General features: G+C 39.2%; 1 protein-coding gene across 1 annotated transcript in view; it reads right to left on the bottom strand.

The window, feature by feature from the left end:
- Nucleotides 1–13928, bottom strand: part of unkl (unk like zinc finger) — a 117260-nt gene that overhangs the window by 57216 nt on the left and 46116 nt on the right. The window contains exons 3-4 of the mRNA XM_060840262.1: nucleotides 5029–5205; nucleotides 1101–1234 (exon numbers count right to left, since the gene is read on the bottom strand). Coding sequence (XP_060696245.1) covers nucleotides 1101–1234; nucleotides 5029–5205 — 311 coding nt within the window. The remainder of the gene's footprint in view (nucleotides 1–1100; nucleotides 1235–5028; nucleotides 5206–13928) is intronic.

Genomic DNA, 13928 nt, shown 5'->3' with positions numbered 1-13928 from the left:
TTGGCCTCAGCTCCACAACCCACATTGTTCAGCAACGATGGAGACAACTCTGCAAGCAACTAGAATCAAAACTGGCTCATGTGTATTAGTTACCTCTTTACCTCTAGACTAGTACTTTACAACTGCTCCTGAAATTTATTAATGACATCTACGTTTTGCTTAGTTTTGAGGCATTGGAATTACCCCAAATCACTCAAGTCCTCCTGGTAGAGACCTACCTTGTAGATTCTAAGGAGATCAAAAAGGTGACAATCTCCAATTATATATTAATTAATGTCAGAGTTATGGAGAATTAATCCTTGTCATCATTTTTAAATTAACATTAAATTATCCTTCATGAAAGTTAATTGCCTTCAAGTGCAGCTCCAAGTAAACTTTTTATTTTTAAAATGTGTTATAATCAGTGATTTGTCTAACATTAGAAGCATGCTGCAAAGCATTTCCATAATTGTGCAATTCAGTTATGCCATAAGACATTTTCAATATATCTTTTCTTCCTACTTATTCAATAGAAGTAATCAGTAGTGGCATGGACCAACATGCAGATTTCATGACCAGGTAGGAACATGGAATTTGGAGGATATCAGGACAAAACGGAGAAGAATTTTGACTGAAGATTTTGCCAGTAGGGCTCATAGTGAGAGATTTTTTGAAAAAGGAAAGTGGCATTTTGAACTGAACAGGGAAACACATACATAGACAGCACTGAGTATGACTTTCTTCACACATTTGTGAATCAGTTCTATTTTTATGGCAATCTGACAGCTTCACAGTCCGTCATTCTTCGTGATTTTTACGTACCTAAACTTAATTCTCTCAAACTGTAATAGGATTTGAATTCATACTCACGATTATGAATGAAGATCCTCTGGATTATTTATACATGAGTTAACTGTACACTTGGCTTAAAAGAGGTTTTAATGTGACAAAGAACTACACAAATATAAAATTTATGTTGCTATTGTACAAAGAACTAAGAAGATGAATACATAAAGCTCTTGAATTAACATGGAAAATACAATTGCACCTAGAGACAGAATAAGCTTGAAATGACATTTCATAAATGCTCCCAGCTTAAATGGGTCAATCACATTCCTTACCCTGCCATCTTGCATCTTCAGACAGCGTTTTTTCTATCATGGCTTGACTAGCCAGCACACCTGGCTGTAGATCAGGAAGGCCCTCTCCTGCCCCAAGCTGACCATTCTGCAGTGCTTCCTGTGCCTGGAGCTCCCTATAAATAAAATAGAGCTTTAAATTATTGGGTATTGGATTTTAAAATTGTGTGCTCAAATGGTCACAGGGCTGAACGCATCTGGGACATACCTAGTCGACATGGAAATTCTTAAAGAGTAGGCAGGGTGGAAAATGGGGGTCGGATGGGAGTACTAACAGTAAGCATTTGGATGAACACAAATTATGGAACAAACATCCAGAGTGGATGCCTGTTGGTTTTTTTCTTCTGGGGACTTGAGACAGGGAGGATGCTGCAGAGGTATCAGTATTTTGGGTTCTTCCAGGTGGATTTACAAAGACCATGAAATCAGTTGTGTGAATTTTCTTTTATGACTAAAACTTGAAGCTTCAAAGGGAATTCTAAAAATTCAGGGAAAAAGTCAATTATAGATCCTTTGACTGCATAACATCATTGTAGTGGATTCTCAGGATGTACAGAAGTTAGCAGAACTTTGAAATGAGTCTATTAAACAAGCTTGAGTAGACAAACACATTTCAATCTAATTATTGTTACAGTATAACTTGTAGTCATTCACTACAATCACAATCCCAGTCAATAACCACAATAATACGTATTCAGGTACACAACATATAAAATCGACAATCCATGTTTTAACGTTTCTTTTTAACAGTGCAAATCTGCAAACAACCAACATATTTTGTATGGAAAGAACTGGTTATCCTTGGGACAGCATTTTAAAATTAGGCTTGCTGTTTTATGGCCAAGAGGAGGAGGAGTTTTTTTTGTTCCTTAGATGATTGAAAGACTTTGGAAGGACTGGAGGTGCTGTCACAAAATATTTAAGACAGAGGTGTATATAATGTTGTTAGGCAAGGGAAATCAGGTTACTGGGGAGAGGGAGATGGTTAATGGGAATGCAGAATTGATCATGATCAGTCATGCTCTTAATGACAAGCAGAACAGGTTCAAGGAGCATAGAATCACATAGTAGGCAAACTAACCCTTCAGTCCAACTCATTTGCTGTGAACGTAGAAGACAGAGGGTGGTGGTGGAGGGTTGTTTTTCAGACTGGAGGCCTGTGATTAGTGGAGTGTCACAAGGATCGGTGCTGGGTCCTCTACTTTTTGTCATTTACATAAATGATTTGGATGTGAGCATAAGAGGTACAGTTACTAAGTTTGCAGATAACACCAAAATTGGAGGTGTAGTGGACAGCAAAGACGGATACCTCAGATTACAACAGGATCTTGACAAGATGGGCCAATGGGCTGAAAAGTGGCAGATCAAGTTTAATTTAGATAAATGTGAGGTGCTGCATTTTGGGAAAGCAAATCGTAGCAGGACTTATACACTTAATGGTAAGGTCCTAGGGAGTGTTATTGAACAAAGAGACCTGGGAGTGCAGATTCATAGCTCCTTGAAAGTGGAGTCACAGGTAGATAGGATAGTGAAGAAAGTGTTTGGTATGCTTTCCTTTATTGGTCAGAGTATTGAATACAGGAGTTGGGAGGTTATGTTGCATCTGTACAGGACATTGGTTAGGTCACTGTTGGAATATTGCATGCAATTCTGGTCTCCTTCCTATCAGAAAGATGTTGTGAAACTTGAAAGGGTTTAGAAAAGATTAACAAGGATATTGCCATGGTTGGAGGATTCGAGCTATAAGGGGAGGCTGAACAGGCTGGGACTGTTTTCCCTGGAGCGTCAGAGGCTGAGGGATGACCTTATAGAGGTTTACAAAGTTATGAGGGGCATGGAGTCTTTTCCATGGGGGCGGTGAGTCCAGAACTAAAGGGCATAGGTTAAGGGTGAGATGGGAAAGATATAAAAGGGACCTAAGGGGCAACTTTTTCACACAGAAGGTGGTATGGGTATGGAATGAGCTGCTGGAGGAAGTGGTGGAGGCTGGTATAATTGCAACATTTAAGAGGCATTTGGATGGGTATATGAATAGGAAGGGTTTGGAGGGATATGGGCCGAGTGCTGGCAGGTGGGACTAGATTGGGTTGGGATATCTGGTCGGCATGGACGGGTTGGACCGAAGGGTCTGTTTCCATGCTGTACATCTCTATGATTCTATGACCAGACATACCAATCTGACCTTGTGCCATTTGCCAGTATTTGGCCCATATCTCTCTAACCCCCTCCTAATCATAAACCATCCAGATGAATTTTAAATGCTGTAAATGTAACAGCCTCCACCACATCCTCTGGCAGTTCAATACATACATGCAGCACCCTCTGCATGAAAAAGTTACCCATCAGGTCTTTTTAAAATCCTTCCCTTCTCACTTTAAACCCATTACTTCTAGTTTTGGAATTCCCCTAGCCTTGGAAAAATACCTTGACTATTCACCCTAACCATGGCCTTCATGATTCTGTAAACCTCTACAAGGTTGCCCCTTGGCCTCCGACGCTCGAAGGAAAATAGCCCCAGCCTACTTAGCCCCTGGAAGTCAAACCCTCCAGTGCCAGTAAAGCTTTTCTACACCCTCTCAAGTTCTTATAGAAGAACAACCAAAATTGTATACATTATTCTAATAATGGCCTCATCAATATCCTGTACAGCCACAATATGGCCTCCGAATTCCTATACTCAGTGAACTGACCAATGAAGGTAAGCATGCTAAATGTCATCTTCACCACCCTGCTTATCTATGCCTTCACTTTCAAGGAACTAGGCACCTGCACGCCTACGTCTCTGTTTGGCAACACTTCCCAGGGCACTACCATTTGTTGTAGAAGTCATGCCCTGATTTGTATAACCAAAATTTAACACCTCACATTTATCTAAATTAAACCCCATCTGCCACTCCTCGATCCATTGACCATAATGTTCAAAGTCCCATTGGACTCCGAGATAACCTTCTTCATTGTTCACTACACGACCTATTTTCGTGCCATCTGCAAACTTAGTAACCATCCCTCCTAAATTCACAATCAAATCCTTTATATAGATGACAAAAAAAAGTGGACGTAGCACTGAGCCTTGTGGCACACCACTGGTCGCAGGCCACAAGTCCAAAAAGCAACCCTCTACCACCACTCTCTGCCTTACTATCTTCAAGCCAATTCTGTATCCAGTGAATAGCTCCCCATGGATCTCATGTGTTGTAACCTTACTATCCAGTCTATCACGCAGAACCTTGTCGAATGTTTTACTGAAATGGTTTACTTCTGTTCCTGTTTTATGTGTTATTATGGGATGCAGCCCACTGGTGAATTCATAGGCATTACAGCGCAGAGGATTTGCTGGAGACAAACAAGAAATCTGCAATGGATTCATGTAGTGATGTAGTGGTAACGTCACTAGATGAGTAATCCAGAGGATCAGGCAAATGCTCTGAGGACATGTGCTCAAATCCGACTGAAATAGCTGGCATAACATAAAACTGAAAGTTCATCTCAACAATGGTGATCATGGCGACTAAAATTAATTCTATTAACACAATCTGATTCTTTAATTTCCTTGAGGGTAAGTACCCTACCAGTCTTACCTGGCTTGGCCTACATGGAATTACCAATCTACAGCTGACTCTTGAAACTGTTCACTTTGTGACCTAACAAGCCACTCTGTTCAAGGTATTTAGGGACAAATAACAAATGTTGGCCTTGCCAATGACACCAACACCCCATTAAAGAACAGACGGTTTACAACAAAAAAAAAGAGCGAGAGAGATATGGCTAAAATCAGAGTGAATTTTATTTGCGTGATGTGGGTAATTTGAGGAATAGAACCTGAAGACAATTCAGATAGTATATTACAAGCACAAGTATACGAGCTAATAAGTAGCCAGAATAGAATTGTAATTGTGTAAACTAAAAGTACCTTATGTCATAGACTGGGGGACGTAAATCATGTGGACCATGAGCAAACGCACAGTGAAGCCCATTTTTCACACAGTGCCCACGAGCATCTGTTTCATGGATGCATGTACCAGTTTTATAATAGCGTAGATGGTATTTTCTTTCTGTGTCCCCAGTCGTTCGATGGAGATATGGACAACTATAAAAGAAATACAGTTTGATCACATTATCTGCAATTCTCCTGTACTTGTTCTATACAAATTTTAAACACTGCATAGACACTATGACAAATACATCACAAGATAAACTTAACTTTTTTTTGTGACAATTCAAAATGATAGATACCCCTCATTTTCCAGTGTCATTTATTAGGAAAAACAGTTTCATGTTCATGTGGCACTGAATCAGAAATTCATCATCTCAGGTTCCTTGGATGTTTAAAGATTAAGAACAGCATACACCTTTAAAAATGGATTAGCATTCCACCGAGACCACAAATCAAGAACAACAGGGCTGGGACTGGGAAATCTATTTGGCCTTTTGTACAACTGCATCAGGGAAGAAAAAGCAAATTAACTTCATATCAAAGAAAATAATGTAATTGGTTAACAAATAGAAAAGTTGCATAATTGGCTACTATTCAGCAAGTTAGCATTCTCTCATACACACTCATCCAAACTTTGATCTCACTTATAGAGGATGGGTTCATTGTGGCCCATTGCTAATTTCCATTGACTACACAGCATGGTTAGCCATTTCAGAGGCAGGCAAGAGTCAACAAAGGGTGCATGACCCTTCATTTTGTCAGCACTTAGTTGACAACTGCAACACACACACTAAGTTCATTCCCTCTTCATGACATGATTTGAAGTGGATTAGATTGGATTAGTATTGAAAATGTACATTCCAAGGCCTGAACTCTTTGGGTATAATCAACATGATTTACAGGATTCAAAACCCAATGTTATTTTTGGATCTGCCTTGGAAACATATAATTAATATATGTTAAGTAAGATTGTACGGTTGATGCAAGGTTGTAGCTTTTCAAAAACAAACATTATTCTAAGGCTAGGCCAGCACTCATTCCCCATCCCAAACTGGCCAGTGGGCATTTAAGTCAACCACATTGCTGAGGGTCTGGATCACATGGAGGAAAGACCAAGTGATTCCCCTTCCCTTAAGGACATAAGTATACCAGCTGGTCATTAAATATATCTGCAATTAAGAATATACACTGAACTCAAATTTCACCATCTGTTATTACTGGAATCAAACCTAGGTCCCCAGAACATTGGCAGAGTTTCTGGATTAATAGTCTAGCAATCATACCACTAAGCCACTGCCTCCTATAGTGCAAGAATATGTCCTTCTGATTACTTCAGCAACTTTAAAAAGTTATGCCTTTAGCCTAAAACTTTTCTTTCATACGCATTTATGGAAATCCGTGTTTATGGAAACAAGATCTAGCCAAAAATATTCCTTGATTCTGTGACTAAAGTATGAAGTTCTAGGTTTTTGATGAACCCAGAAACATTTTCTATCTTCTTCCCCAAAACGTCACATATTAACTATCGTCAAAATGCTTCCTAACTCATTCTTCCAAGCTTTCCCTTCCCATTGTTGGTGATATGCAACTCCCAAAAGCAGCTTAAGAGGGAAAAGTTAGACATCAAAAACTAGCTCAGTGACATACAATAATAAATTGGCACTTCGATAATTTGTGTTGCTGTTTTGACAGGTAGATATTATCAATTCGGTTATTCCAGGAAATGATGAATGCATGTTCAACATGAATGAACAGCTAAACAGAATTACAAGCAAATATTCACAATATAGTGGTCCCAATTTTCAGGACATTTAGTGGAATACCACAGGGTTCGGTGCTGGGTTCTTTGTTGTTCATGGTGTTTAGTAACAATCTAGACATGAACGTCAGCAACATGATCAGCAAGTTCTCAGATGGCATTGATGTGATAAACAGCAAGGTGGAAAGCCCTAGACTAGAAGATGACCGATAGGCAGACAGGTGGTAGAACAATGCCAAAACAAATTTATTCCTGAAAAATAGTCAGACTGTTCCAGGACAGTTACAATGATGGCATCTACCTGAATATTGAAAATTGTCCAGGTATGTCCTGTGCACAAAAAGCAGAACAAATCTAACTCAGCTAATTACCTCCCCATCAGTTCACTTTCCATCATCAGTGAAGCGATGGAAGGTGTCACCAACAGAGTTACCAAAAACAACTGCTCAGCAATGTCTAGTTTGGTTCCGCCAGGGCCACTCAGCGTTTGACCTCATGACAACCTTGGTTTAAAGCTGGACAACAGAGCTGAATTCCAGAGATGAGGTAAGAGTGACAACTCTTGACATCAAGGCAACATGTTACCAAGTGTAGCATCAAGGAGCCCTAGCAAAACTGGAATCAAAAGGTTATCACTAGATAAACTTCTGATTGGGTCATATCTGATTGGAATCATACCTGCCATCAGTATAGATGGATCCAGGCGTACAGGTCCACAGTTCCCTGAAAATGGGAACACAAATGGAGATGATGGTCAAGAAGGCATATGGCAAGCTTGTCTTCAGTCATGACAGAGTACAGTATAAAAACTGGAAAGACATGTCACACGTATGTAGAACTTTAGTTAGGCCACATTTGGAATACCACGTACAGTTCTGGTTGCCATACTACCAGAAGGATTTAGAGGCTTTGGAGAGGGTACAGAAACAGTTTACTATGATGTTGCCAGGTTTGGTGGGTAATAACTAGGAGGAGAAAAACAAACAAACTTAGATTGTTTTCACTTGAAAGTCAACGAACAAGCAGCAACTTAACAGCAGTTTACAAAATTATGACAGGCGTGCATAGAATGGATGGTCAGGACTTTTTCCCAAGGTGGAAATTGCCACTACTAGGGGAGATAGGTTTAAGGTAAAAAGGAGTTAAAAGAGCCACTGTGCCACCCATCTTTGTGGGATGAAGGGCATGTTCCTCTTCTGTGCTATTCTATGTTGTGCGTTTGGTGCTGTTATCTTTTCTGTCTTAGCATCAGTTTTTGTTACATCTAAGAGCATTTGGATTTTTCTTACATTAAAAAGGTGCTAAACCATATTGTAGACCATGAATATTGTCACCAGGAGTGGGGGAAAAAAAAACAAAAGAGGATAGCAAAACATTCTTTCACAGCATTGTGAAGTGTATGGAATGCTCGATAAATTTTAAATAAATATTTGAATCAAGAAGCAATGTATCCACACAAGCAGGGTGATATTTTTTGGACAGATGTTAATCAGAGATCCTAGATTCCAAGGCAAAAATTAAAAAAAAACCCACTGTGCTATTTTTAATTAGAGGAGGTGAAGTTATCCTTAGTCTCCAGGAGATAATGTATCCTTCAATCAAAAATCACAACAGCAGATTATCTGGTCAACAACATGATGCTCTTGTGGAAATTTGCTGTCCATAAATTGGCTTATATTGTTTTTTAAACACGAGAACAATTTCTTTACTGCAGAAAATATATTACTAACTAGAAAGCACTTTGTAACATCCTTAGTACAAAAATCTCACTTGGCTGGACAGCAGGTTTGTAATGTAGAGTGGTTCCTGCACCAACTGAGGTTACTATGAAGGACTCTCCTCCATAAACTCTCACCTCACCGGAGGCATGGTGACCTGCAGCTTAAACCACCAACAGTCATGTCTCTCTAATGACAGAGAAGCCCTATGGTCTGTTAAGACTATGGTGACTTCACTTACCTTAGTTTACTTTAACCAAATAGAAACAAATACTTATGCCTCAAATCTTTTTACTTCATTGATTATTAAACTGTAAAAGGTTACAGTACAGGAGGCAGTCCCTGTTAACTCTCCAAGATCAAACAAGCAATTTCAGCAACTTCAGAATCAAACAAAATAATCCAATTGAGGACGAAATGGTGAATTTTAAACATTCGCTGTCAAATCCTTGCTTTGAAGAGAGACATGCTGCTCAAGGCTTTTGACACACCAAAACAATGCAAGAGTGTCAAATGTTGAATAATCACAGCAGTTCATAATACACGAGAAACCTGTATGCTTAATTGGTTAAATCGGATAGGCCATGGTTTTGTTTTACTGGACCCGAAACTCTTTCTTTCCATAGATTTGAGTTTATCCAATAATTTCTGTTTTTGTAATGAGGAAACAGGAGGTAAGTAGCTTGCCACAGAATTCCTGGAGTCTGACACAAAAGCAGAAGAAATAGGAAGACTGGGCCATTTCAGCCTCGCAGCCTGCTTCACTATTCAATGTGATCATGGATGATCATCCACCTCGGTACCTCCATCCCACTTTCTCCAATTTCCTTTGATCCTTTTAGTCCCCAAAATTATATTTAAATCCTTTTTGAGAACATGCAATGTTTTGACCTCAGCCACATTTGGTGGCAGAGAATTTCACAGGCTTCAACTTTCTGGGTGAAATAAATTCTCATCTCAGTGCTGAATGGGCTACCCCTAATCATTAGACCATGACCCTCTGAGTTACTGGGAACCTCTTTTTGCACATACTTGGTCTTACCCTGTTAGAATTTTCTTAAGTTTCCATGAGATTTCCATGTTATTTCTGAGTAAGTGCCATTTGATAGCACTTCCAATCATTCCTTTCATCATAGTGCTGATCCAGTTTAGTTCTGGTCAATAGTAAATACCGAGGACATTCAGTAATGAAGTTGTTGTTGAATTTCAAGAGGAGGTAGTTCGATACTCTCTTGTTAGAGATGATCATAGTCCGGCACTTGGTGGGGTGGGATGTTATTTGTCAATTATCAGCACAAGCTTCAATGCTGTCTGGGGCTTGCTTCATATGGATATGGACTACAGTATCTGAAGAGTTGTGAATGGCATTGAACATTGTGCAGTCGTCAGCAAACTACAAGTTTTGACCTTATGATAGAGTGAAGGTCACTGATGAAGCAGTTGAAGACAGATGAGCCTTGGACACTCTTAAGGAAACAATAGCAGTGATATCCTGTGGCTAAGATAACCGATCTCGAACAATCACCATCTTTCCTTATGCTTGATATGATTCCAACCACAGAGATTTTTCCCTATTCCCATCAATTCCAGTTTTGACAGGGCTCTTTAATGCCATACTCTGATGAGCACTGCCTTTATGTCGAGTTAAATTCAATTCTCTGGTCCATATTTTAACCAAGGTTGTCATAAAGTGAGGTTTTAAGTGAGTTTGCGCAGTCCAAACTAAACACCACTAAGCTGGTTATTTCTGAGTAAGTGCCATTTGATAGCACTTCCATTCATTCCTTTCATCACAGTGTTGATAATCGAGTGGTGGGGTGTTAACTGGGTTTGATTTGTCCTACTTTTTGTAGCCAGGGTAAACATGGCAATATTCCATATTGTTGGGTAGCTGCCAGTTTTGTAACCGTATTAGAACATCTTAGCTATGAGAGCAGATAGTCTTCATTTGCTGTTATGTTGCATGACCCACAGCATCTGCCATGTCCAGTACCTTCACTTGTTTCTTGGCAGCGGTCTAATGGCAGTGTGCCAGGCCATGGAGTTACAGGTTACATATGAATGAAGTTCCAGTGTTGTTAATGGCCCACAGCACCTGATGGATCTTCAGTTTTAATTTGCTGATTCTTTTTCAAAATCTATCCTATTCAGCATGATGATAGTACCAAACAACAAAATGAAAGATATTTGACGCAAAGATAGACCTTGTCTCCAAAAGAACTGTGCAACGGTCAGTCCTACCAATACAGTCATGGGCAGATGCACCAGTACCAGCATACCTCTAATTCCCAAATAATATTTCCTTCACAAAAATGATCAAGATCACTGCATATTTATCATGTGTAACATCCCAGCTCATAATACATTCTGAACAAAACAATTCGCAAATGTTGACTTGCTTCTAAGAAATCCAAATTCTATTTACAAATCTGTTTTGGAAAGACAGCCTATTTAAATTAATTATTTAGGAATTCAATATAAAAACAAAAGTAGCAGAGAGGTTACAGAATATTAATTTCACTGCTATAAAGTAATATACTCTGGATAAAATGAAAGTTTTGCATTTAGTGCATCATTCAAAAAGGCAACAATTTATATAGAAGCCGATGAAAGTTGTATGAACTGTATTCAGTTCGTAGATAAATACCACAATAAAGAGTCTATTAGGTCCAGCCAACTCAAAATATCTGTGCTCTACTCAAGTCCCCTCCTATCCTTTATTTACAATGTTAAATTTATATTACCTTCCCCCTCAAAAACTTAGTTTGATAAATTCATATTCATTTTCTTTTCCCTCACTCTCGAGAGGAGGAAAATAAATTCTATTCCCAGTGATGATTATTACTTGATGCCTTCTAGCTTTGCACTGGCCCACGAGTGGAAAATCCCTGCCATTACTCTTATATCTTTTAACAAAAGCCTATGATGGGTCACCGCTCATCCTTCAGCTTTTAAGAGTTCAGATACCCAGTTAGTTTGTGCTCTGAGTTGATACAATGTCAATTTATACTTTGCATTGCCTCAAGTACCCCCCACCCTTGATTTTACAAAACAGGAACCAAGTCTTCATATTACTCTCAGTGATCAAACTCTGTCTCACAACCAGAAATAAATTAACATACAATTAATATGCCAATCAGCACAACATACTTGTACCAGCCAACAAAAAGTTTTTTTTCTTGCTTAATCCCCCTTTCCAGCTCTTGGTTTGCATTGCTGTAAATTTACAATTGGTCATATTCACAAAGTACCATAATCATCTTTCTCTCATGAAGAGAAAACTGAAGCTTGAAGGGCACCACTCCAGATCAAGCATAGGCAAGGTATGGAGGCAACAGGTATAAATGTCAGTGGAGAGGCAGGTTGGTCATAGCGAACATAACTCAGTCAGATTTATGTTTTCAATGATAACGAACAAAGATGGTCTGGAAATAAAGTCTCTGAATTAGGAGACCGGTCGATTTTAAGTATGTTAATACAGGATCTGTTGAAAGTGGAATGGAAGCTGCTACTTGCAGATACACCAAGTGCATATCCAAGTAATAAATGAAGGATTTCTGCCACAGCTATCTTTTCAGGCATTCAGTTCTAGACCCAACTGGAGTTTAAGCAGAAAGATTTTGCAAACATCGCCTTAATCCTTCTGCTAAATACTTTAAATCTACATCCCTGGTTGAGAACAGCTCCAAAAGGAAACAGGCATTTATCAACTCAATTGTACACACTTCAATGCAATTTCAACTCAGTGTCCTCTGTATCCCAAGATAAACAACCCCAATTATCTAATATCTACATACCTTTCAATAAAATCTCATCTTCCTTGTTTAGATTAGATTAGATTACTTATAGTGTGGAAACAGGGCCTTCGGTCCAATAAGCCCACATCAACCCTCGAAAGAGCAACCCATCCAGACCCATTCCCCTACATCTCACACTGCGGGCAATTTAGCATGGCCAATTCACCTAACCTGCACATTTTTTGACTGTGGGAAGAAACCAGAGCACCCGGATCTCTGGCACTGTGAGGCCACCGTGCCGCCTTGTTACGAGATGACCAGAACTGGATGCCACACTAAATCTGTGGGCTAACTAGCATCTTACATAGTTTCAATGTAACGTCATGACCTCCTGCTCTCTGTGACTGCTTTCTTGCTTTTGTTAACTCAGACAGAGTTAACACGGGTAACCCAGAGACCCAAGTGTTCGGAGAATATGGGTTTCAAACTCACCGTGGTGAAATTTTAATTCCGTAAAATAACTTGATGATTTTTAACCATTATTGAATGTTCACTAATGTCCTTTAGAGAAGGAACCTGACAGTTTTACTTGGTCTTGGCTACATATGACTTCTGACCCATAGACATATGGTGGTCTCTTAAATGCCCTTTAAAAAACAAACACTCAGATAAGCCACTCAGGTCAAGAACAATTAAAGATGGGCTCAACCAGTGATACCCACATGCCACTGAAAAATCTTTGAAAATCCCAAATAACTTGTACAACTTGCTCTGCTAGGTTCAGGGATCTGTGTCCATGAACTGCAAGCTCCATCTATTGATCTGCATTTGGCAACAGCTTACTCTTTATTGTCTATCCTTTTGTCTCATTGGTTTAGATTTGAGGTCAAGTTTTTTTTAAATGTGAAGATATTTGTTGAAAACTCAGTATTTCCTCCTCAATTCTTACCAAGACTCTGGCACCAACTTACTGTCAAGTAGCAACTTCAAGGTCAATTTTTCCATCTCCAAACTAGTTTGTCTCTTTCCTCAAAACTATAACTCAAACTAAACCATAATGCTTCTAGCTTGGAAGCAGCATTGCTGGACCTCGTTCCAGAGAACCAGATCAGTGGATCAAATGTTAGTAGGACATCACTTTGGGGATTGAGCTTAAAGTACACCCTATGGCCAAGGTTAGCTATGAAAAAGGACAAGTAGCTGTTCAGAATAAAAATAATTCATTGGATAAAGGGCCAATTTCACTCAAATAAAAAAGGATCGAGACCAGGAAAAATTGGATTAAGGATTGACGAGCAAAACTTCAATTTAAAAGTCACCTGCGTTTAAAGAGGTAGCTTCAATACTATCAAGGGATAATGCTCAAATGGGGAAAGGTAGGACATAGGAAGCCAGAATGCTCCCTGGTAAAAATAGGGCAAGCTGAAGCAAGTGAGAATGAAGCAAAAGAAGTTGTTTCAGGTGTCTGCTTAAATATCAAGAACAGAGAGGAAAGAATAATTAAGTCAGGTAAAAATAGGGTCTTCTAACTTCTCCAGAATTTAGTGGGATGGACAAAGTGTGAAAGGCTCACAGACAGCAGAATTCTTAAAGTGTCCACAAGATGTTTTTAAGACAACATATAATAAGTCCGACAAGGGAAGGGACAGTACTTTACCTAAT

This window comes from Hemiscyllium ocellatum, chromosome 20 (assembly GCF_020745735.1).
Source record: "Hemiscyllium ocellatum isolate sHemOce1 chromosome 20, sHemOce1.pat.X.cur, whole genome shotgun sequence".
In the NCBI taxonomy this organism is placed as follows: domain Eukaryota; kingdom Metazoa; phylum Chordata; class Chondrichthyes; order Orectolobiformes; family Hemiscylliidae; genus Hemiscyllium; species Hemiscyllium ocellatum.
Note: the sequence above shows the minus strand (reverse complement) of the source record. Positions and strands in the feature narration are given on the sequence as shown.